Source organism: Bos javanicus, chromosome 8 (genome assembly GCF_032452875.1).
Source record: "Bos javanicus breed banteng chromosome 8, ARS-OSU_banteng_1.0, whole genome shotgun sequence".
Classification (NCBI taxonomy): domain Eukaryota; kingdom Metazoa; phylum Chordata; class Mammalia; order Artiodactyla; family Bovidae; genus Bos; species Bos javanicus.
This window is the reverse complement of record NC_083875.1, coordinates 62,018,371-62,043,731: the sequence shown is the minus strand read 5'-3', so window position 1 is coordinate 62,043,731 and position 25,361 is coordinate 62,018,371. Positions and strand designations below refer to the sequence as shown.

The 25,361-nt window shown below is 50.2% G+C and overlaps 2 protein-coding genes across 6 annotated transcripts in view; one reads left to right on the top strand and one right to left on the bottom strand.

The window, feature by feature from the left end:
- ZBTB5 (zinc finger and BTB domain containing 5) overlaps positions 1-9,923 on the top strand; it is a 29,970-nt gene extending 20,047 nt beyond the window's left edge. For all 5 annotated transcript variants that reach the window (XM_061425684.1, XM_061425687.1, XM_061425686.1 and 2 more), the window contains one exon: positions 5,530-9,923. In XM_061425684.1, the coding sequence (XP_061281668.1) occupies positions 5,530-7,564 (2,035 nt within the window). In that variant the 3' untranslated portion in view covers positions 7,565-9,923. The remainder of the gene's footprint in view (positions 1-5,529) is intronic.
- On the bottom strand, positions 8,991-20,352 carry GRHPR (glyoxylate and hydroxypyruvate reductase). The gene is made up of 9 exons (XM_061425694.1): positions 20,210-20,352; positions 18,194-18,324; positions 17,757-17,829; positions 17,091-17,207; positions 15,891-15,979; positions 14,735-14,839; positions 13,811-13,946; positions 13,158-13,288; positions 8,991-11,632 (listed from the first exon to the last, which is right to left on the bottom strand). Exons 1-9 carry the CDS (start codon positions 20,290-20,292, stop codon positions 11,511-11,513), a joined length of 987 nt encoding a protein of 328 aa, XP_061281678.1. The 5' UTR covers positions 20,293-20,352; the 3' UTR covers positions 8,991-11,510.
- Between the last annotated feature and the right edge of the window lie 5,009 nt (positions 20,353-25,361).

The following is a 25,361-nucleotide window of genomic DNA, read 5'->3' as shown; positions in this document are numbered from 1 at the left end:
AACTTGAACCAGAATGTTTCTTCCCTGTTACTGCTATAAAATAATCACCTCCTTGGAACTTGACACTTATTAGTATACGTGTTTACTTTCCAAGTCAGGGGCTGTCAACTTGTGAGCAGTGATGGCTTTTTGTCTAACTAATCTCCCCAAAGCCTTGAGCTCTCTGGTCCCTGATTGATTGAGTAGGGGTATGAGCACGTGTGCTGCGCTTACCGTTGTTGACCCTTCACTCAACAATGAATATGGCCAACTCATGGCCACTGCTTTGAGGCATTTTACCATTAGCAATTTTCAAGGTACAGCAAAGGCCTGTGGCTTAATACTCCCATGGCACTGTAGACCCTTGGTTCTGATGGATTTAGAGTTTGTCATTTTTGTTACTTCCCAAGGATCTTAGGGTGTGTGTTCTCTGGTTACTTGTCATTTCGCTCAATCAAGAAGACTTGGCCTGCTCTGTGGTGCTGGGCCACTAGAGCAAGTGGGCAAGCCTGGTGTGCAGCTTGGCATCCATGTTGCCTTCTGCTTGCAGTAATCCTTGCAAAGTGCCATAACGGTATCTGTGAATTTGGAGATGTGCAAAGATCTCAGGGTGCGTGCCTTTAGAATGTCAAGGATCTACCATGTTTTTTAAAATTTCATTTTATATTGGGAATTCCTGGGTGATCCAGTAGTCAGGACTCCACACTTTTGCTGCCAGGGGTCAGGTTCAATCCTTGGTTGGCCAAAAAAAAAAAAAAGAATGCATTTTATAAAAGTTATTGTGTGTGTGTATATATTTATATTTTAGAAGGCACATAGTTCCATAAAGTTTAGAGCTAAAAATAGCAGTCTTCCATCCCGACCTTTTCCCTCCAAATTCCCCTCCTCAGAGGCAACCACTTTCACTTGTTTCAGTTTGTTTTCCCACTACCGACTTACGTATTTCCAAATAACATTCTTATATTACTGTTTCTTGAGGTAGTATTTGAGATAGTATTTCTTGACTAACAGGGAAGGTGGCAGTTTAACTTGCTTTCCTCTGCCCTGGCCCACAAGCACACTGGCCTTCTCTTATGCTTCCAGTATCTCAAATGTGGCTCTGTGTTCACATCATTAGGACTCTGTAAACAGACTACACAGGGTATTGCAACTAAACAACCATTAAGTTTTTAAATTGTCCCATTTTCAGTTTCATTTTTCACTTTCATGCATTGGAGAAGGGAATGGCAACCCACTCCAGTGTTCTTGCCTGGAGAATCCCAGGGACGGGGAGCCTGGTGGCTGCTGTCTCTGGGGTCACACAGAGTCGGACACGACTGAAGTGACTTAGCAGCAGCATTTGAAATTCTTGTTTTATATGATGTCTTCACATTGTTACAGAACTGTTAACTTGTTAGCACCCTCAGCCGTGTCATGTGATCTGCCTGCCCCCTCTTCCCTTGCGGGGGACTCTGGTCTCAGCTTCCTGCTCCAGTCTGCTCCCCTGCCCTGCTGCCTACCTGTTACCTTGGGCTTCAGCAGCATCTTTAAAAATTCTCTTTGCCTGTTTTCCAGGATGGGTCTCAACTTTCTGTATTGTCTTCCTTTTCTTGGTTTATTCTCAGCTTCCTTAAGCACAACCTTTAATAGCTTCCGGAGAAAGGTATGTGAGAGGTAAACTTTGGGGTTCCTGTTTGTCTGAATATGCCTTAGCCTACCCTCATAATTAATTGATAGTTTGACTGGGTATGGTCTAAGTTGGAAATAATTTTCTTGGAGAATTTTAATGGAACTATCACCTTTTACCTTCCAATATTGCTTTTGAAAAGTCTAATGCCAGTTTTATTCCTGATTCTTTGTTAACTCCCCCACTCCAAACTTTCCAGATCTTTATCCTAAGTGTTTTAAAACATTACTGTGATGCACCAAACGTGGGGATTTGTCCATTGTACTCATATTGCTGAGTACCTGGTGGAACTTTCTAGTTTGAATAAGTAACTTCTTCAGTTCTGGGAATTATTCTTTGCTGATTATCACTGTCCTTTCTGTCTTTTCTCTTTTTGTATTCAGACATTGGACTTCATTAATTCTTTTTTTCCCTTGTTCATTCATTTTTATTTCTCCTTTGCCTCGTCTGCCACATTTCTCCAGCCATATAATCTTCCAGCCCTTCTAGTAACAACAACAACAAAATTTTTTTGCAACTTTAAATTTCCAATAATTTTGTTTCTGGAATATCTCTTTAAAAAAAAAATTAAAAACAGGAGCTTCCCTGGTGGTCCAATGGCTAGGACTCCATATTCCCAATGCAGGGGGGCCGATTTTGATCCCTGGTCAGGAAACTAGATCCCACATGCCACAATTAAAGATCCCACAACTAAGACCCAGCACAGCTAAATAAATGTTTTTTAAAAAATTAAAAACTTTCTCTTCTTGTTTTGTGGATATAGTATCTTAGCTCTCTGAGGATGTTAATTATAGGTGCTTTTCTTTCTTAGTTCTGTTTCTTCCAGATGTGTTTCTGTTTGTTTAGAACTTTGTTTTTCATGTTAGAAGTTCCCCCCCTCCAGTTTGTGGTGTTCCTGAGTAACTGGAAGCTGAGTTAATAGGCCTTGAGGACTGGAGGCTTCACCGTGAGGAAGTTTGATGGGGTCCCAAGTGTTCAGCTATTGGAGGGACTTCCCGGGCATATGAACCCAGCTGCTAGTCTTCTGTTGGTGGGGAGAGGGGTGAGGGGAAGCGTCTTGCCTTCTGATGCCGACTTTAACTTCATGCCCACTTGTGGATGTAGCAGCTGGTCCCAGCCTCGCAAGCACATGCTGTCCTGAGTACAGTTTCTCTGGTTCAGCCACACAAGCCCAGCAGGGGTCTGCAGGCTTCTTCCCTGCAGACGCCTTTCCACATCCCCTGGCAGAGCAGGGGCCTCTTCATGCTTTCCACCTTAGCACTTGCAGTACTCTATTGTATTTGAACATTGATTAGTCTCTACTCCCTGAGGGTAGAGATCCCATCTGTTTCGTCGATCATTTTATCTCTAGTACCAGGCACACTAGGTGCTCTGTCTGCATGTGCTTGGATTCTGGAGTTTAACCACTAGATTCTGCTTCACCCCCTCCCAGAAGACCAGAGGGTCCTTCTTTGGAGAGGATGAAACAGGGTTTTAAACTTTGTGGCTCCTTCAGCTTCTACAGAGTCTGTGGGCAGAGGGCGCAGACGCCTCTTTGGGGATATTGACCCTGTTTTCTAACCACACAGTGAGTGTGTGTCCTGAGCACGCATCGGGGACACAGACTTTGAATCAGCAGACACGTAGTTCCTGGGAAGTATACCAATTTCTTAGGAGAGAACAAATTCTTGTTTCTAATGAGTCCAGGAGATGAAAATGTCCAGATATTTAATGATTCCAAACTCAGCTTTGGAAATTTTTCTACTTAGTGATGTGATCTCTTTTTTCCTTTTAACGTTTATGAAAATTTTCCAATGTATGAAAAATAAACTTTGAAACAAATGCCAGACGTCATGTCATTTCATCTGTAAATATTCTAGTGTTTTCTCTTTAAAAACTATTCCTTTGGGGAAAAAAATCAGAATGCCATTATCACACATAAGGGGTAAAAAAAAAAAAACCTAGTAATTCCATAGTATTATCAAAGATATATGTGATGTTCTAAGCACTCTGTTTGGTTTTATTTTCGTCTTTTTAAAAAATATATATATTTATTTATTTGGCTGCACTGTCTTAGTTGTGGCATGTGGGATCTAGTTCCCTGACCTGAGAGTGAACCCAGGCCCCCTGTATTGGGAGCACGGACCACCTGGACCACCAAGGAAGCCCCTCGTTGGTTTTAGAGAAGCCCTAAAGTTCAAAACGTAGTCTGAAATGGTGGTTTTAGACCTTGCTCATCTCCTGTTTTTCTTTCCGCGTTTTTTTTTTTTGAAGTTTAATTAATTGAGTTTTACTGTGGTATAATACGGAAAGTTATGACCAATCTAGATAGCATATTCAAAAGCAGAGACATTACTTTGCCAACAAAGGTCTGTCTAGTCAAGGCTATGGTTTTTCCAGTAGTCATGTATGGATGTGAGAGTTGGACTATAAAGAAAGCTGAGTGCTGAAGAATTGATGCTTTTGAACTGTGGTGTTGGAGGAGACTCTTGAGAGTCCCTTGGACTGCAAGGAGATCCAACCAGTCCAATCCAAAGGAGATCAGCCCTGGGTGTTCTTTGGAAGGAATGATGCTAAAGCTGAAACTCCAGTACTTTGGCCACCTCATGCGAAGAGTTGACTCATTGGAAAAGACTCTGATGCTGGAAGGGATGGGGGGCAGGAGGAGAAGGGGACGACAGAGGATGAGATGGCTGGGTGGCATCACCGACTCGGTGGACGTGAGTTTGAGTGAACTCCGGGAGTTGGTGATGGACAAGGAGGCCTGGCGTACTGTGATTCATGGCGTTGCAGAGTCAGACATACTGAGCAACTGAACTGAGCGACTTAAAATTCCCCATTTTAGGTGTACAGATCAAGTATTTTTAGAAAATTTGATGCGTAATCATCATATTAGAACATTTCCATCATGTCCCTGAAAGTCACTTATTGCAGGCCTGCCCTGAGCCCAGCCCCAGAGAGCCATTAATCTATTCTCTGTATCTGTGCGTTTACCTTTTCTGTGCCGCAGTGTGGAACCTCCGTTTTTGTTTTTTTTTTGAGTAGACTTCTAGCCAGTCCTTTTGTCTTGGCATCATTTTTGCTGCACTTCCTCTGGCACCGTGGCAGCCAGTTCTGAGCCTCTGGGTGGCTGGGGACTTATATATATAAGTCAGATTTAACCACTGCCAGTTTTAATTGTTGTTGTTTAGTCTCTAAGTCATGTCCGACTCTTTTGTGACTCCATGGACTGTAACTTAGGGTTCAGTTTTCTGGGTGTGCTAAGTCAGCACACATTTGTTTAACTGCTCACCAGTTTCCAAAATGCCATTAATACCTCTTTCCCATTCTTTTTTTCTTGTGAGTTTTTACCTTTAAAACAACAACAAATCAAGAAACATTGGTGTCTTTTTAATGGGGTTTCAGGAGTATGTATGGGGTGGAGAGGGTAAATGCATGTGTGCAGTCTACTACCATTTGGAACTGGACATCTTCCCACTAATGTTGATTTGCACTTTTCATCGTTTAAGGTCGCCAAAAGTCTCAGTTTAGAGTTTCTTGGAGTTTGTTGTTCTCAGGAATGCAGAACTCTTGACTTCTCAGGTATAGATGCTGCGTCACCCACATATTGGTCTTTTCTAACAATGGCCCCAAGTGTTAAAAGTGGGTCATTTAAGATGAAGGGAAACCTGTAAACAGCCAGTTGCTGATCTGCGCGTGTCCATGTAGATTTCCGAGGCTGTTAGCTGAGTCAGCATTTGCTCCTTATTGGACAGGTATTTAGTCGTGTGCCCCCATCAGAAACACCACAAGCTTTGAAAGGTCCACGCTTGGCCATTCATGCCTCTCTGGTCAGTGCCCGCTCTGTGCTCTGACTTTGACTTAAGCTGTTCTGCATGTTAATTCTTTTTTTCTTTGTATTGTAGGATCATGGATTTTCCTGGTCACTTTGAACAGATCTTCCAGCAGCTGAACTATCAGAGACTTCATGGCCAGCTCTGTGACTGTGTCATTGTAGTGGGGAACAGACATTTCAAAGCCCACCGCTCAGTACTAGCAGCATGCAGCACGCATTTCCGAGCCCTGTTCTCAGTGGCAGAGGGAGATCAGACCATGAACATGATCCAGTTGGATAGCGAAGTGGTGACAGCAGAGGCCTTCGCCGCACTGATTGACATGATGTACACCTCCACTCTCATGCTGGGGGAGAGCAATGTCATGGATGTCTTATTGGCAGCCTCTCACCTGCACCTGAACTCTGTTGTTAAGGCATGTAAACATTACCTGACGACACGGACGCTGCCCATGTCTCCCCCCAGCGAGCGTGTTCAGGAGCAGAGTGCCCGCATGCAGCGCTCCTTTATGCTGCAGCAGCTGGGACTGAGCATTGTGAGCTCCGCCCTCAGTTCCAGCCAGAGCGGTGAGGAGCAGCCAGCCCCCATGAGCTCCTCGCTGCGCGGTAACCTGGACCAGCGGACACCCTTCCCCATGCGCCGCCTGCACAAGCGTAAGCAGTCTGCGGAGGAGCGGGCCAGACAGCGCCTCCGACCCACCCTGGACGAGTCTGCCATCTCCGACGTGACGCCAGAGAACGGGCCGGGGGTTCATTCCCGGGAGGAGTTCTTTTCTCCAGATTCTCTGAAAATCGTGGACAACCCTAAGGCGGATGGGATGGCCGACAACCCAGACGACAGCACCATCATGTTTGACCAGTCTTTCGGCGCTCAAGAAGATGCCCAGGTGCCCAGCCAGTCCGACAACAGCGCCAGCAACATGGCCCAGCTCTCCATGGCCTCCCGTGCCACTCAGGTCGAGACTAGTTTTGAGCAGGAAACCACAGCTGAGAAGAGTGCTTTTCAGTGTGAAAACCCGGAGGTGGGCCTTGGTGAGAAGGAGCACATGAGGGTGGTGGTCAAATCTGAGCCCCTGAGCTCTCCTGAGCCTCAGGACGAAGTGAGTGATGTGACCTCCCAAGCGGAAGGCAGCGAGTCGGTAGAGGTGGAGGGGGTGGTGGTCAGTGCTGAGAAGATAGACCTCAGCCCAGAGAGCAGCGACCGGAGTTTTTCAGATCCCCAGTCTAGCACTGACCGGGTAGGGGACATCCACATTTTGGAAGTCACCAATAACCTCGAACATAAATCCACCTTTAGTATTTCAAATTTTCTTAACAAGAGCAGAGGAAGTAACTTTAGTACCAATCAGAACAATGACGATAATCTCCCAAACACAACCAGTGACTGCAGGCTGGAGGGGGAGGCCCCTTATTTGTTGAGTCCAGAGGCTGGGCCTGCGAGCGGGCCCTCCTCGGCCCCTGGTGCTCATGTGGAGAACCCATTCAGCGAGCCCGCGGACTCCCACTTTGTCAGGCCCATGCAGGATGTGATGGGCCTACCGTGTGTGCAGACCTCAGGCTACCAAGGAGGAGAACAGTTTGGGATGGATTTTTCCAGGTCCGGTTTGGGATTGCACTCCTCCTTCTCCAGGGTAATGATGGGTTCCCCTCGAGGAGGAGCCAGTAACTTTCCATACTACCGCCGCATAGCTCCCAAAATGCCAGTGGTAACTTCTGTCAGGAGTTCACAGATCCCAGAGAATTCTGCCAGTTCCCAGCTAATGATGAATGCTGCCACATCCTCATTTGAAAACGGCCTCCCTTCCCAGCCCGGCCCCCCGCAGCTGACGAGGGCATCTGCTGATGTCTTGTCAAAGTGCAAGAAGGCCTTATCGGAGCACAATGTCTTGGTTGTAGAGGGGGCTCGCAAGTACGCCTGCAAAATCTGCTGCAAGACTTTCTTGACCTTGACAGATTGCAAGAAGCACATCCGTGTCCACACAGGTGAAAAACCCTATGCCTGCCTGAAGTGCGGCAAGAGGTTCAGTCAGTCCAGCCACCTGTACAAACACTCGAAGACCACCTGCCTGCGCTGGCAGAGCAGCAACCTCCCCAGCACTTTGCTCTAGCCTGACCTCGAGATAATGCCGATGCCAGTTGTAGGACTGGAACTAAAATCTCTGGTTGGTTGGTGGTTAATGCCATGGGGTTTAAGACTGCAGGCTGTGAGTGGCTCTTGCAGATTTCGAAGACTAGTAAGTGGAGAGTTCATAGGTGTAGTGCTTGTGCTGCTGCATTTCTGAGTGCAGTGCACACATTCAGAGAAGGGATCCAGTCCCTGAAACCACGTTCTTCCTTAGGGTTGAGTAATGCAGTCGGAAAGTAGTCTGTAATTGATGTTAGAAGTGGCACATTGAAAAATTAAACGTTGAAGTGCAAAAACATTTTTTAGCAATTTTTGTAAAACTGAAGCATTTAATTAAATTTCCTATATACCTTCTGATGAGAATATTATATACTTGTATACAGTGATGCAAAACGCACTTACGTGTAACCAGTGGCAACTTTGTGCCTGTCTAAAAGGAACACCCTTGAGGACACGCCTGTCTGCCAGAAATGCTTTAAAGTTTATCATGAGCTGGTTCTAGGCTTCAGAAAGTACTGTATTTTTTTTGTCTGATTTGCAGTCACAGATGCTGCACTTTGATGGTGCTGACACTGGGTCCAGAGCGAGCATTCTCTGGACTAACAGGTGTGTATATACTTTTGAAAACATCATTGTTAGATAGATGTTTTAACAATTTTTCCCAGTTTTAAAGACAAAGTTGTAAAAGGAGTGTGTACTTATGAATAGGGAGCGACAAGTAAGGTGTTGTTTCTGTATGTGCTGTTTTAGCGGTATTTTAACCAACTTGTATTACACGTTACAGTTTGGAAGTCAGAAGAGCTAGTGTCGTCTTTGTTCTGATGACGTGCAGTCCTGTTTAGTGGGGTCTTCTACGGCGCGTTTACCCTTTGTTCCGTGCAGATTTCGGGGGCCGGTCCAGCCTGACACATCTCACCCAACAACAAGCCCGTTTTCTGCTTCGCTTCTTCACACTTTCATGCCACTTACAGCATCTTTCCTGGGCCTAGATTACTGTTTTCAGGTAAAAAACTAACCAAAAGTGAAGTCGACCCCCCTCCATCGTGGGCTTTATTACTGTTCTATTCTGTGGTTTTAAAGTACAGACCCTGAGCTTCTGTTGTTGCCCCAGCCCAATACTGAAGGTTTAAAATCCAGACACAGCAGTGTTCATGGGTGAATATTTTCCCATCTCTATAAGAGGATTGGGTAGCCCAGAGCATAGAAGCCACCAGGTAGCATCTGAGACAGTCTGAGGAGACCCCTGGGTGACTGACCTGGCCTTCTCTGGGCCATCCCTGTGGCCTTCCAACCCTTTGGGCAGCATCTGTTAGGCTGAGCCCTGCCTTGAGAGCTTCCAGGGGAACAGCACAGGTTAATATGTCTCTGTAGAGCTCATGAAGTCAGTTTAATTCATACATGAACATGAGTTCATTTTTTTATACAGTTTATTTGAGACACCCCAAACCACTGTGCATAATTGAGCAAAATCCTTCAGTTCTTGTGTTTAGGAAAGTAGTCATCATGTGTCTTCTCTTAATCTAGCATATGCAGTTACAAGTCTGTCTGTGGATAAACTCATAATGCTCACTGTCAGATTTAGCATCTCGTATGAACTGATTCCCAGGGAGGAAAACCAAAAGGGAAGCCTCTGGTCCGTCTCCTGAAAGGGGAGGGGAGAGGTGGGGAGGCGGGTGGAGGCCATGGGATCACCTGTGAAGTTTGGTATGTGTGGAAAATTGTTAGTAGTCATGTTCTGACAAAGTGATGAGGCTCTACGTCCACCCCTCTGTGGAACCAGTGACTTGTGAGATCAACCCTGGGAGGCACGTGGGTCAGCCTGGAGGAGGAGAGGCCCTGCCTGGCCTGGGAAGAGGAGCTGGCGGCACATAACAGCAGTCGCCCTCCTCCCCTTCCACCTTGAGGAAGAGGTGCCAGGAGGTGGCCCCCGACGTGAGCTCAGGCTTCAGTGGACTTGCCTCGGGGACTGACACAGTGGCTGGAGCCCCGCCTCTCCACTGCCCAGTGGAATCTGGAATCTCTCATCTACCTCTTAGTCAATCAGTTTCTGTGTGTGAGAAGCAAGCCTGTGGGCCAGTGTCCTTGTACATGCTGTAGCACTTAAATAATTCAGAGGTTCCCTGGAAGACCAGTCCCAGGGTTCCTACAACTGGTAGTTTCTACCTGAATTTTAACTGGTATTGGGTACCTGGATTTTGATTGGTTAGCCTTAATTATAGCTTGGCATAATCATTTCTGGTGACCAAATCATTAAGTTCTATCAGGGCACCTGGGTCAGTGGTGCTATGCTGGTCAAAATTTGAGACTCTGAAATAAAAGCTTTGTCATATTAATGCCTCTAACTAACTGTGTGTTCTTTTTCTTCACCTTGGGTTATTAAGGTTGAACAAAAGAGTGAAGTAGTATTGCTTTTTATGCTAACCCTGCTGTTACCAGTACTCTGTTTTAAACCAGGCATCTTAGAAAATACTCTGATGCTGTCAGTAACAAGTATTGGTTGTTTTTCCCTCTGTGCTGTGGATGGGGGTGAGGCGGTGTCCTCCTAGAGGGCTTGCCAAATTGTGTACTTTCTGCTGCTCCCTTACCTGCCTCCTAGGGGAGAAACCCCACTCTTCAGTCTGGCTTGGCTGCGGGGAAAAGCTGGAGCCGAGTCCCTCAGCAGGCGCAGGGCTTTGGCACTACTGGCAGCCAGGCCTGAGGAGTGAGGAGGTGCTTAGTGAAGGGCACCCACCTGGGAGTGGGAGGGGAGGGGAGGGGCTAAAACTAAGTTAAAATGAAAGAAACCTACCAAAAAAAAAAAACAAGCCTACCTACCCTGATTATTCTTGACCAAAAAGTGAGTATTGTGACCTTATCTAGTTCACTTTGCCACATGTATTTAATTTGCTTGACAGTCTAGGTAGCAGGTCCCATTACTGTGGTCACCACTGGGCTGTGACTGTCCTGTCCTCAGTGAGGGAAACTTGGAGGCCTTTTGGCTGAGGCTAAGGTGGCTTGGCATCTGGTCCCATCATTCATGGCAAATAGATGGGGAAACAGTGTCAGACTTTATTTTTGGGGCTCCAAAATCACTGCAGATAGTGACTGCAGCCTTGAAATTAAAAGACGCTTACTCCTTGGAAGGAACGTTATGACCAACCTAGATAGCATATTAAAAAGCAGAGACATTACTTTGCCAACAAAGGTCCGTCTAGTCAAGGCTATGGTTTTTCCAGTGGTCATGTATGGATGTGAGAATTGGACTGTGAAGAAAGCTGAGTGCGGAAGAATTGATGCTTTTGAACTGTGGTGTTGGAGAAGACTCTTGAGAGTCCCTTGGACTGCAAGGAGATCCAACCAGTCCATCCTAAAGGAGATCAGTCCTGGGTGTTCATTGGAAGGACTGATACTGAGGCTGAAACTCCAATACTTTGGCCACCTCATGCAAAGAGTTAACTCATTGGAAAAGACTCTGATGCTGGGAGGGATTGGGGGCAGGAGGAGAAGGGGACGACAGAGGATGAGATGGCTGGATGGCATCACTGACTTGATGCACATGAGTTTGGGTGAATTCTGGAAGTTGGTGATGGACAGGGAGGCCTGGTGTGCCGCAATTCATGGGGTTGCAAAGAGTTGGACATGACTGAGCAACTGAACTGAAGGTGGCTTGGACAGGTTCTAGGAATTCAAATGCTCGGGGGTGGGGATGGGGGTTGGAAGCAGAACCTGAAGTCACTAGAGGCCCTGGCTTAGGAAACCCAAGCAGATGCTTTTGTCAGTTTCTTCTGGTTACATGCCCAGTCGTCTCTGAGAATTATTTAATAAAATTACACACTTGGGGCTCAGATGCTTCCAACCACAAAAGTGCAGCACATCTGTTAGTACCAGTCTTCCCTCCACAGAATGGGTACAGATCAGACTTTCCTCTGGCCCCCAGAGTCCCCGTGTGCCTACAGCTTGAGTTCACTGGGCATCGGCTCCCCTCGCAGGCCAGCCAGCAGGTTGTCAGCTGCCAAGACAGACATGATGTTTCGGGTCCTGTGGGTGGCACTGCCAATGTGGGGCAGGATCACTGGAAAGGAGAGGAAGGACGGGAAATGAGAAGGGTGGTTCAAGAGCCTTACCTTGGGCTGTGTTTGCCAGGAAAAAGAATAAGGAGAACCTCCCTCACTTCTCGATTTGCCTTCCCTCCTGTCTCAAAGCACTCCTCTCCCCGGGGCCACCAAACCCAGACTTAAGGGTGACAAATAGGCATCCTGAGCATGAGTGTCAGGGCCAGAAGGGGTCCCGGAGCCTCTCTAGACCCACCCTTCAGAATCCAGACAGCGACATGAGGTGCCAGTTTACCAGCTCGTCCACACCATGGGCCCCCACGAAGGCCCCAGGCCTCTGATCTCCCAAAATAACAGATGAGAGGCTGGACAGCACAGTGCCCTCTGACCCCACTGCAGAGCATGTAGGTTCAACGGTTCCCAGAGAGTGCCTTCTGAAAGCAATCCCCAGGGCACTGCGCCCAGTGCCAGGCCTCGGGAATGGGACAGTTTCCCCAGCTCTGGGCAACAGCCTGGCCATCACAGCCAGTGCTCCCTTCACACAGGCACAGGGTGGGGATGGTAGTGCCTCCAAGGGCTGTGGTAACAGGAGCATTTAAGGAGGGGAAGGCAGCCTACAGGCCTTCTCTGTGGTTTTCCATTCCAGAGGGTGAGCAAAGGGCAGGACTGGCCCAGACGGCCTATGGCCGTAACAGTTACGTATTAGTCTGGAGACGGAAACCAAACCACCTACCTGAATAGACAGAACGTAATACAGAGAATTGTCAACTCAGCACGGAATTGTTAACAGTAACTGAGGAAGCTAAAGAGGAACTCTAAGTGGTTCTCACAGTGCTCCTGGGCCGAGTAGCAGCCACGTGTGAGATGTTAGACACATGTTGTCAGACCCCACCCGAGACCTACTGGGGTGGATGCCCAGGGGGCCCGGCACCATGCATTTGGTCAGTCCCTCCAGGTGACCGATAGCATAGAAGTTGAGAACCACTGCATAAGGTATCACGGGGGTAGCAATGCCGAACCTCCCCTGGGGCTAGGGGATGGGGGAGAGGAGGGAAGGGAAGTGAAAGTCGTTCAGTCGTGTCCGACTCTTTGGACTCCATGGACTATACAGTCCATGGAATTCTCCAGGCCAGAATCCTGGAGTGGGTACCCTTTAACTTCTCTGGGGGATCTTCCCAACCCAGGTCTCCCGCATTGCAGGAGGATTCTTTACTAGCTGAGCCAAAAGGGAAGCCCAACAATACTGGAGTGCCTAGCCTATCCCTTTCTCCAGTGAATCTTCCCCACCCAGGAATCGAACCGGGGTCTCCTGCATCGCAGGTGGATTCTTTACCCACTGAGCTAGAGAGGATGGGGTGGTTAAAACTCAGAAGACTGAGGGAGGGCCTCTGGAGCTTGCCTCCTGCCTCAGATGGCTGTGGCTTGTGGCTCAGAGGGGCACAGTGCCTAACCCGAGTGTCTGGGAGAACTGCCACCCGGCTTCATCAGCTGCGATGGGAAGAGCCACTGCCGGGAGAAGTGTTTCTGGCAAAGGGCGGTTCTTACCACAGTTCTTCAGGGTCAGGAGAGGGTGGTTGGTAGGCAGTGGTTCTGGGGTCGTCACGTCCAGTCCGGCAGCTGCAATCTGACCGCTGGCCAGGGCCTGGTACAGGTCATCCTGGTCTACCACTTCTCCCCTAGGAATGACAGGGGGTGTCCTGAAGCACTATTAACAACTAAGAAGGGATTGGAGTGGCTGGGAGGGAAGGTCTCCCATAACATGCTCAGTGGACTAGAGGCACCCTGCGGACATTTTTGAGGACTCAAGACAACCTGGGTTTTGGGTCTGTCTTTCCGGAAGTGTGTGAGTTTAAGCTCACTGACTCACACAGACAAACCCAGGCTCAGGGCCATGAAGGCTGGCCTCTAACAGGCTGTAAAGACTGTCAAGTCCAACCATTTGTGGTTAGAGGAACAAAGTTACCTAATTTGCTGCCATGGTGCCTTCACTTCCTGAGCAAGGTCAAGGTACTGCTGGGAACCAGACCAGGCCCTGCTCTGAGCAGCTGGGACGTGCTCTCGGGCCCTTACTGTCCTGACTTGAGTGGTTGGTTGGTTTATGGAGGGCAGTAGACTCAGCCTGAGTCTCATCGACAGCCTGTGGGGATCACAACAGCAGGGGCAGCCCCTCTCCAGGCTCACCCGGTGACCCAGGGTACCTGCTGATGTTGACAAACACAGCTGTTTTCTTCATCCACTGGAAGAAGTCCTTGTTGCAGAGCCCCCTGGTCGCCGGTGTTAAGGAGCAGGCCACAACGATGAAATCGGACTCGGCGGCCAGCTCGGGGGTGGACACTGGGGGTGCGCAGGGCTCTGTCAGGTGCTGTGTCCCGGGTCAAGGACAGCTAGAGGGTGGGAAACCTGACCCCTCCCTCCCTCCCTCAATGGACACTCCCAAGATGCTTCCTAAAGGCAGTGTCCCCACCCGGACAGCTCTGATAACTGCACAGTCAGTGGCCACTCACGGGATCCTGGGGTGTTACATCCTTCAGTCAGCCCCCTGCTCTAAAGGTGGGGAAACCGAGGCCAGAGAGGAGCAGAAGCTTATTCGGGGTCACACAGCGGGATCTAGGCCACACTGCTTTCACCTCTGTCAAGGCCCAATGCGCCAACAGGGTGGAGTGGCTGAAATCCAGCTTGGCTTCTGCTCACCAAGATATGCACCTGCCAGGGGACTGGATTCACCCAGAGGCAAGGCTGAGGGTCAGCGCTCACCAGTTTATTATGGAAACTGTGAGCCAAAGTTCCCAGCACTTCCTTACATGTATCACCCTTACACGGAGGATTCGCTACACGTTACCACCATCGCTACTGCTCTGTGTACGTGGACAACAGTGAGAAGGGACCTTGCAGGACAGGAGCCCCGAGTCTCTGATACTGAGGGGACTCGGTGTCGCCTGGCTGAGTCCCTGCGCTGCCCGAATAGGCCTCTGCAGGCAGGGCAGGGAAGTCAGATAAAGCCTAGGGCACGTCACGGGCCTGTGGAGCTCCTTCATTCTGCCCCAAAGTGCTGCCATTATGGCAAACGGAGAACCACCAGGCCAAGCCCAAGGGGCCCCTGCGGAAATCCAGGTTTTACTTACCAAACTCTGCCTGGAATTCCGCTGCTTCCTGAGGCCTGGGCTGGCGCCCTGTGTATAGAAATCTCCGGACACCGAATGGTTTCAGACGCCGAGCAATGGCCTGGCCTGGTGGCAAGAGTCAAGAGTCAGCGCTTGTTCCCAAGCCCTCAGAGGGCGAGGGCGGGAACAGTGCCCAGGGAGCCCCTGGGGGAAGGGCTGGGGGGCAAGGTCCCTTCCTAGGTTAACTAATCCTGCCACAGTGCACCCAGCCCCCACCACCCCACACTGCCCTCAGCTCAGGGGTCCATCCTTCAGGGACCACAGCTTCTGTGTGGCTGTGACTGGCCTGGGCTGTCCTCACATGGTTCTGGCCATCTTGAGGGCCACTTTCTAACGTTCCCTGAGCACCGCATGGACCTGGCAGCCCAAGAAAGGTCTGACCATGCGGTCCCCTGCCTCCTCTGGACCCTCTGCTTCTGTTAATGCAGCCACCGACCCCAAATGACTTTTTGATGGCACGGCCAACTCGCCCCACCTCTAACACCTTTCCACATACGCTGCTGCCAAGACGGGCTTGGGCAGCTGGGTTTTCTGACTCAGAACATGCCCCAAAGCTGCTGGGATCCTCCAAGCAACTCCCTAGTGTGGGAGGCAGGGCTGCCAGCTACCAGACAAGTTATGCCCACTTCCACCCTCACCCTCGCCTCTGCTCCAGGCAGGATGCCAGACTTCTCCACTGCTGGGGCCACTGGAAGAAAAATAGCTCTGCCCTGTCTCAGAATCACAGGTAAGCTCTGGATTACCTGGTAACCACTGGACCCTCTGGTTTCTATGTTAAGGCTTCAGAAGTCAAATACCTTCTAGAAACCAGGCCTTGGGGAGCAGGGCTCCCCAACCCCTCAGCCATCACTGCTTCATCTGCTCTGTACGGAGCTATAATCATAAAGAACCCTGGCTCTTACAACTCACATCTATTACTTAGTGACTTCTTAAGGAACTCATTTTATTTTTTGGCCTATCTTTTACAATGCTGTGTCTTCTCGCTGGAGAGATCCCTACTGCACACAGGTGTGGTGACCCTTCCCAAAGAAGGACTGTCAACATCCAGACACAGGGTGCTGGAGATTCTAACCAAGACACGTGAGCCAGGAAGCCAAATGGGTAGACGGAGCCTCACCTATGCGCCCCAGGCCAACGATGCCGACGGTGCTCTGTGAAAGGCCGTGGCCACACATCCACAGGGGTTTCCATGAGGTCCAACCACCGCTGCAGGGAGGGAGGAGGGGCGGGTGAGAGGCCCTGGCTTTGGGCAAAGATGAGGGCTGCTGCACAGACCCCACACTCCCAGGCAAGGGCTGTGGTCCAAGGGACAGACCTCACCCTTCAGTTAAGGATGGAGGAGACCACAAGTTACACCTACAGCCACTCGGCACTGCGGATAAGCAGTGGGAATGACTCTTCTTTTAAAGCAACTGGGGACACAGAATCTGAGGGCTGGAAAGCTCCTTAGAAGTTCTCCTCCCTTTCTGCAGACAGGGAGGCTGAGATCAGAAAGGGCAACTTGTGTGAGGTCACATAGCCAGGGCAGAGCAGCAGGTTGCAAACCTGGAACGTGGGATTCCAAAACCAAACCTGGAACGTGGGATTCCAAAACCAATGTTCTCAGTGCTCCAGGGAAAACACAGGCCCACCCCTGCTGCCCTGGACCGACGGGGGAACACAGCCTATCTTGAGTCACCTCCGACGAAGGGGCCAACTCCCTGGACAGGAGGGTGGGAGGGACCCTCAGCACTGTGTCTCCTCAGTCCCACACAGCCTCGCCCCTGCCACACCCCCACCACGAAGCCCCTCTCCTGGTCCACATTCTCTGAGCGCCTGCATCCACATGCCTCCTGGGCTTTGCTCGGGTCAGTCCCCCCCACCTTGAGTGCTTTCCCTGATTCTGGATGTACGGCCCCCATCTCGATCTGAAACTCCCAGGTCAAATTTTTTTAATTTTCAGATTTTAGAAAGGGGGTAAAGTATATATGCTGTATTCTACATAACACACTCGACAGCATCAAACACATCAGTGCATCTGCAGCGACATGGAACGACCTTCAGTCTTCAGAGCCTTCTGGATCCACATGATGGTGGACAGGGCCCTTTGAGGGTGCCCACCAGCTACTCAGCTACCTCTCCTACAAAGCCTTCCCTGGTCCACACTGCACCCCACAAGTTCCCTTCATGCCCTGTTTGTTTCGGCTCTGCTGTGCACCTTAGTATCTTGCCTGAGTCTGTCGCCCTCACTAGCTGGGGTCACCTCTGGGCCAGGGGCAGCACTGAGTGCGCAAGTGCTGAGCAGAGCCAACGTCCCCGCTGGGCGTTCTTCACTCACTTCTTCACCTCCTCGATGGCCTCCGGCAACCGGCGACAAGTGGTAAGCAGCAGGGAGACGGCGAGCTCGGCCGTGGCGTCTGTCAGGACACCCGGAGTGTAGCCCACACGGATCCCACTATGAACCAAAGAGCTGGTGGTAACAACGGCTTCAAGCACCTTCCCAATTTATACTGCAGGGACACTGCTGTGATGCGGCTTTGCTCCTTCTGCGCTGCCTGTTGGGAAGCTCAGAGCTGTAAGTGGGCCCCCAGGAATGGCCAGCCCTCAATCCCCTCTTGACCATCTCCCATTTTGAGAAGGATATAAGATGGAAGATCAGGCTCCAATGTGTGGAGCTCCAGTAACTATGATTACTTAATCTTTCTGAATTTCCTCATCTAAAGAGGGAAATAATAACACTTGCCTTTTCTACTTGAAGGGGTTGATGTGAGGGTCAAAAAAAAAAAGAATGAATGAGAAAGGATATTACCTGGACATTGTTACCCACTGTTTCTGACTGCTTGGACTTAACTGACCTGTGCACACGTGGGCAGATTTTATCATTGGCTACCTTACATTTTCACCAAATGGTCAAGGGATATGAAGAAAAAACAGATAGATACTCAGCTCCTCTTTTTCCCTCTCTGGTAGTCACCCTTTACTCTAGAGCCCAAGTTGCACTTACCGCTTCTTGATTTCATCCAAAGCCAAGTGGTCGACACCTACAGACATTGTGCTAATAACTTTGAGATTAGCTCCTGTTGGGCATAAAAAGCATTATTTGTATCTTTCCTCAAAGGATTCAAGGCCTTCCCACATATATAGACGAGTCCGGGAAACGGAGGGCCCTGCTGAAGGTCATAAACCAAGCCTGAACAGAGCGGGACAAGGGCCCAGGGCCCTGGCTCTCCTCTACATCCCGGTCTTTGCCCTCTTAAGGCCTCCCTCCAGGGACTCACAGCCAACAGAGAGGGGCAAAGTGTGTGCCACATGAAGCTGTGGTCTAGGACCACGGTGAACACCCTCAGAGCTCGCTGAAATCACTAAAAACCTGCTTGTGAACCAGCAGCAGCAGGCCAAGATACCCCAGGAACCCTGCCCAGGCCTGCACAGCGCACACACCTGCAGCGTCCAGGAGCTTCTTGTCTATGCGGTCCGAGAGGAGGCAGAGCAGGCCCTGGGCCCCAGCCATTCTCTGTTCCAGGTCCTCTCTGGGGATGGGCTCATCAGAATCCCACTGCTCCACCTCACAGCTGAAGACAAAGGGAAGACCAGTCAGAAGTGGGGCAGCCCCATAGGTGCCCACAGGCCCGCAAAGCTCTCCGGCCACATCCACAGACCCTGTCAGAGTGGGAAACATCGTTTTCTGCTTGCCCTGGCCTCAAGCTGCCTGGGGCTGGCTGAGGGGAGTCAAGGTTAGGTGTGGGCGGCCTCAGAATTGTCCTGAGAGGGTGGCTGAAGGGTGAAGGCTGTCACAGAGCAGAGCTCTCCAACAAAGACTGAAAAGGGCCCAAGCTGAAAGGAGAAAGTCACGGGGACCATTCTCAGCTCAACACAAGAAGAGCTTTCTTATCCCCACAGGAGGCCTCACAGGCAGCAAGCTCCCGGGCCAGGCTGCCTATTGAGAAGGCCAGGTGGGGGGTCCTGGCAGCAGCCGGGCTTGGATCCCTTGTCCGGTTATGCATCTTCTCCTGTGAGTCAGTGAAAGGAGTAACTCTTGTTCTTGACTTTGTACATATGCTGTGCTCTGCTTAGTCGCTCAATCGTGTCTGACTCTTTGCGACCCCAGGGACTGTAGCCCACCAGGCTCTTCTGTCCATGGGGATTCTCCACACAAGAATACTGGTGTGGGTTGCCATGCCCTTCTCCAGGGGATCTTCCCGACCCAGAGATCGAACCCAGGTCTCGCGCATTGCAGGTGGATTCTTTACCATCTGAGCCATGGACAAGACCAAAGCAGTTCAACAGGGAGGAGTTTCAGGGGGCGCTTCCAGAGCGGCTGTTGGGCCCCAGGCACATTTCCCAGCAGTGCTGCTCAACCTCTGGCCCATGACATTTAATTCAGTGCAGCTAAAACGTAGGGAAAATCTACATGTGCAAGACACAGAGCTGCTGGCGCTTTCCACAACGCCCTGCCCAGGCGCCGGCCTCCTCGCAGCCGCCTTTCCTGGACAGTGGCCCAGGCTGCAGCAGTGTGAGCGCTGGTACTAGTGTTCTTGCTGTCTTTGCCTTCCTCCCTCCCCGTCAATGCCTAGCACAGGGCAAGTCTTCAGCAAAACTTTGATTGCACTGAACAAAAGAAACAAATTTCATTTTCCCCTAGCACTTGTTTCTAAGGCTAGGTCCACCTTCTCCTCGTCTGACATGGGAAGTGAAAACCTGCATACTTGCAGTGCTCAGACTGCCGCAGAGCAGATTTCTAATCCCAGCTGTGCCACCTATAGAGGTTGGTGAAGGTACTTGACCTCTCCCAGTTTCTCTGTAAAGTGGGAATCACAGCACTGATTTCACAGCGTTGAAGAATTAAGAGTTCACTTACAAGAAGCACCTGGCAAGGTGCAGAGTTCAGTTTAAGAAGTGCTACCAGAGGCCCCCTGCTAACCGTCCAAAGGGACCAGACCAGTGACTGCCAAGGCCCCTGACCCGTCCAAGCGGCCTCAGAGGTCGCTCAGACCTTGTGACATGAGCAGTCTCCCCTCTTCCCACGCCCACGACTGGGGAAGGCTCCAGCCTTCACCCCACCCCCACTGCAAGTGCCACGGGAACTGCGGGTCCCAGCGGCACAGCAACGGGCCTGGAGAAAGCTTGGCCCCTGAGCACTTTCTCTAAGGTTCCCCAAACTCCAAAACCGTTCCAGCCAGGCACGGGTTCGAAAGTTCGGCGAAGGCCCAAGCGCAGGATCCCAGTTCTCTCTGGCCCCACGGACCGCCGTGTCCGCCCCACCAAAAAGAAGTGGGTGGCGGGAGGCCGCCCCACGGCCCGCCCGGAGACGCTGAGTCACCCCACGTGCAGGCTGCCCGAGGTCTAGGAGCGGTGCCCCGGGCTCCGCAACCCCTTCCCGCGACGCCACCCACCGAACGCGCGCCCGGAGGGAGGGGAATCGGCGCGCGGAGAGGTCCGGGGGCGCCGGGCTCTTACTCTGCGGCCCGGGCGAGCGCGGCGCTGCCCTCGGGGGGGATCCTGCGTGTGATGAACACCTTCATGAGTCTCACTGGCCTCATTGACCCCACAGCCGCCGGATATTGGGCCCAGAGGGGGCGGGCCGGAAAGGGGGAGGGGTCTCGGGAGGGGCGGAGCCGGAGCAGGCGGGGCGAGGGTGTGGATTGGCTCCGGAGCGGGGGCTACTCGGGCTCCGAGTGTGCGCCTTGTGCATTTCTGTGTTTGTGTGATCAAGCTTTAATGAAACAGAGTGGCTCTGAAGCTGGTGGCAGGCTCGTGCCCTTGGCTCCCAGGGCCTACCTCTGAGTACTCACTGCCTCAGAGCCTCCGGTCGGTCTTAGGGGTTGGGATAGGTAAAGGGGCAGCCATGGAAGAGTCCTGTGTGAATGTGTGTGGGTACCTGTAAAGGTGCCTACAGCTGTGAGTATGCTGCCTGTGCTGGGGGAGAAGGGTGTGGTCAAGGGTCATCCCCATTCCCAGGGTCTGCTGTGCCTTGACCATCTTCTCTAGGTCTGCCCATCATGGTCACAATGTTCCAGGCAGTGGTCTTTAGCCACACAGACTGGACTCTGAGCCTGGCCTATTGTGCAAACACAGGAGCCTGGACCAGGGCAGACTGAATCCCAGAATGACCTCCTTAATACTTGGTGCAATTTCCCATAAGAAGCCCACAGTTAAAGCCACCCAGTTTGCTGGACACCTGCTGACTGGCCGAAAGCAGGTCAGGCATGGGGTCAGGGCCAAGATGCTGGAGCCATGCGGGACCATGGGGTAATGGGCAGAGACTGGGATTGCAGTCAGGTGGACAGGGTCTGACTCCCAGCTCTGTCACTTACCAGCAATGTAGTCTTGGTCCGTTCACATCCTCTTCCTAAGGCTGTTTCTTCAGCTTCAAGATGGGGTGATGAGCACTTACCTTTGAGGGTTATTGTGATTATTAAGCAGGCAACACTTGCATGGGCCCTGGGCCATGTTTGATAGTCACCAAGCACCGAGGCCATGAGAGGTGAGGAGTTCAGGCTCTGGAGCCAGATTGCCTGGGTTTAAATCGCAGCTCTGTGACCCATTGAGGACGAGTCTTAACCTTCTACATGCCTCAGTTTCCTCGTCTGTAAAATAGGTGTAATAGTACTTACCTGCCTCATGGCTTGTTGAGAGGATGACTATGTACAGTACTTACAAACAGCAGATAGTTGGGCTGCACCCCTCAGGCCTACACGCCTTGTAGTTGTCCAGCTTCGAAACTGAAGAAAGAGCCTGGAGACAGAGGCGTCAGTAGTTTATTTGACAGGGGATCATACACAAAGGGTCCTGGAACCACACCTTGCCAAACAGATGCTTGCAGGACATTGCAACAGTCTTTACTACCCAAGGGAGAAGGCAACCGTTTGCAGGAGGGAATTGGCATCAGGTGGGCTCATCAATTACCAGGGACTAATTAAGCCCTCTAATTAAGAGGATTGGATAGTCATGTGAGTGAAGCAGGGACCAGATATACAGCAGCAGATATACAGAGAAAGACTAGCCACCGTGAGTGGCCTAACCACACAAGGTAACACATGTCACAAGTGCTTAATAAATAGTAACACATTCAAGGAAACCCACACCCCAGCAACAGCAGCTGGTCAGAGATGCACACGCTGAGTAAATCAGTGAGAGGTGCCCAGACCTGCCCCTCAGCTCTGCCGGCTCGTCTCTACCACAGGCTATGCACACACTTGCTTCCAGGCTTGGGAGCTCCTAGAAGGCAAAGCCCTACATGTTGGTCTCTTCTCTGTGGATGTTAATCTGAATCCAATCTGCCTCCTCAAGGCCCAGATAGGAAGGAGACACAGGCCCAGAGAGGTGACATCTCCGGCCTGAGTTCGCACAGAAGTCACTAAAGGGGCCAGAGCTGGATCCTTGGGTCACCTGGGTCCCTGAACCGTGCTCTGTCCTGCCATCTCCCCCTGTAAGTAACATATCAATGTCTTACCCACAGACTGCTATCTGCAGTGCTAGGCCACCTCGAGGACAACTTCTGAAATACCTCAAACACTGAAACAAGGTGTTTTTCTTTCCTCAGGTCAGGGCTTCTGGCCCTGTGGCTCTATCATCCGTTAATCAATGGTGATACCCGGGTCCAGCTCCTCCCTCACACCAGGACAGGCAAGGACACTGGGCAAGTCTGTCCACCAGAGGCAGGAGGGGCTGTGACATGTCAATGGGCCCTTCCTCCAAGGCAAAGTACCCACTGATGCTCAGTAAGGGTTACCGGATGGTGGCTAGGGAGCCAGGGGATGGAGCCAACTGAGGGCGCATGAGATGAAGTAATTGGGAAAGGATGGATCAGAATTGGAGAGGGATCAGGGCTTACCTGACCTGAGTTCATGGGTTGTTGTTTATTCTCTCAGTCGTGTCCGACTCTTTTGTGACCCCGTGGATCATAGCTCACCAGGCTCCCCTGTCCGTGGGATTTCCAGGCAAGAACACTGGGGTGGGATGCCATTTCCTTCTCCAGGGAATCTTCCCCAGCCAGGATCGAACCCATGTCTCCTGCACTGGCAGGTGGATTCTTTACACTGAGCCACCAGGGAAGCCCCTCAGGACCATGGAGGTGGTGAATTCACTCCTCAGAGTCGAGTTTCCCTGCACCCCTGTTTGTCCTCTTCACCTAGTGTACTAACTTCAGCTGTTAAACCCTCCTCCATCCCTCAGGGTTCAGGAGGTACCCTCCCCCAGAAGACATTCTGGCAAGCAGAGTCTTCACTGACTGAGCTCATTCTGCACTGCTCTCTTTCTCCCAGGCTTCAAGGGTAAAACAAACTAACAGGCAGCTAAGATTCGTGGAGCTCTTAGTTAGTTCCAACAGCCTGGGAGATACCCAGGAAAGGTATCAGGGCCTGAGGGTACTGAGGGTATTGAGGGTCTGGGGGTCAGGGCCACAGCTCCAGCAGGGGGATGGGAATTTGGGACATGCAAAAATTCAAAATGACAGTAAGAAAGGAAGTTTTTGTAAAACTTTTATAAATTCACTTTTGCATTTGAATCTTGAATACATTTGGAACATTTTGTATTTACAGTTTGAGGGGGGTTCTCCTCCTTTGTTTTTTCAAAGGATTAGCCAGTTATTCAAGTACTATTTTTAAATGAGTATTTTTATTTAGTTTTGGAATAGAGAATACTGGGTTGACCAAAAATTTCATTTGGGTTTTTCCATAACATCTTACAGAAAAACCCAAACAAACATTTTGGCCAACCCAATAAATGCAAGATACAAATCCCCAAAGGTACACAAAGGTGTAACGTGAAAACTGCCTATTCCTACCCTGTCCCCCACCACTCAGATCGTCTCCACAGAGGCAGGCACATCTTTCCAGAGGTGTTTAACACATCAGTAATATGCATATAGCTTTCAGATAAATGGTAGCAAACACCCTCTGCCTCACCCTGTTTGTTTCCAACTGAACAGCGTATCCTAGAGATTGTTGTGAATCTGGACTCACAGAGGCGCTTCATTCTTTTTAGGGATGTGGACTATTTCACTGTAGGAGTGAACCTCAATGAACAGTCCTCTCCTAATGGACATTTAGGATGCTTCCCATCTTTGCTGTTACAGTGCCACCAAAAAGAGCCTTTCACAAATGCCATTTTGCTGATGGGTAATTACATCTGTAAGAAAAATTCCTAGAAGCAGAAGTACTGGGTCAAACAATATGTGCGCTGTAAATTCTGATAGATACTGATAAAAGACTTTTCAGAGAAGTTGTTCAATTTACACTCCTATCAGTAACATAGGAAAGCACCTATTTCTTCAGCGTATTATTTTTAATGGTATCTTATTGTAATTTTAATTGAGCAACTTCACTTTGACTTTTCACTTTCACGCATTGGAGAAGGAAATGGCAACCCACTCCAGTGTTCTTGCCTGGAGAATCCCAGGGACGGGGGAGCCAAGTGGGCTGCCGTCTATGGGGTCGCACAGAGTCGGACACGACTGAAGCGACTCAGCAGCAGCAGCAGCAGCAAGCACTTTTCATACATTTAAGAGCCATTTCCTTTTCCATAAACTATGGATATTTTTTGCCTACTCAGGTGAGCTGGGCATCTTTGCCTTAGTGATTTGTAGGTACTATTTGTACATTAGGAAATCAGCCCTTTGTCTATAATGAGTTGCAAATATGGTCTTTCCCCCAGTTTTTTTTTTTTGTTTGTTTGTCATGTGATTTTGTTAATTATTTTTAATGAAGACATTTTTATTCTTGTGGCTTCTAGGTTTTGTCACACACTGTGTATCACAGTGTATCTATTGCTGCATAATAAATTATCTAAAAACATAGTGGCTTAAAGCAACAACAATCATTCCCTTATTATCTCTGATGGTTTTGGAGGTTGGCTGGGCTCAGTAAGAGAGTCTCGTTCAGGTTGCTTTTTCCTGAGAAGTTGGGTGGTGGCTGGGCCGCAGGCAGCTGAAGGTTTCCTCACTCAAGTGCCTGGCTGTTGCGGCTGGCCATCAGTTGGGCCCTCTGCAGGGCCCCCGGCCTGTGGCCTGCACGTTCTCACAGCCTGGAGCCTGGGCCATTCCAAGAGACAGAAGAGGGAGCTCTCAGGCACTTGAGGCCCGAGCCTCACTTCTGCCATATTCTCTGGGCCACACAGTCGCTGAGCCCAGAATCAGGAGGTGACACAGACCCCACCTCTTGATGGGAAGAGTATGGAAGAGTTGGGGGGCTATGTTTTAAAGTTGCCTTTTCACAAAAAAATCTTTTTCACATGGAGTTTTATATATATTTATATATACACACATACTAGGCTTGGTACCTTTGCGGTTTAATTTTTTACTGAAATTTTGATCCACATTTTTTTTCAGATAGCTAGCAAATTGTTCAACACCTTTTATGAAATAAACCATCGTTTTCTATCATATAGTAAATGTTGGTCTTCTAGGGTCTATTTCTGAATTGGATCCCCTGCTCTGTGGAACTTTCTAAGTAGTTGTATGTGACTGGCCATCTGTGAGATAGTCAAGGGGTGTTGTTGCTGGAAACCACTAGGTTTGCAGTCATGTTATGCAGCCTCGTACCCAAGGCTGGGTGAGGACACCCCTGACGGCCTAGAAGCAGAGAGTCAGGCCTGTGTGTGAGGCTCTGTG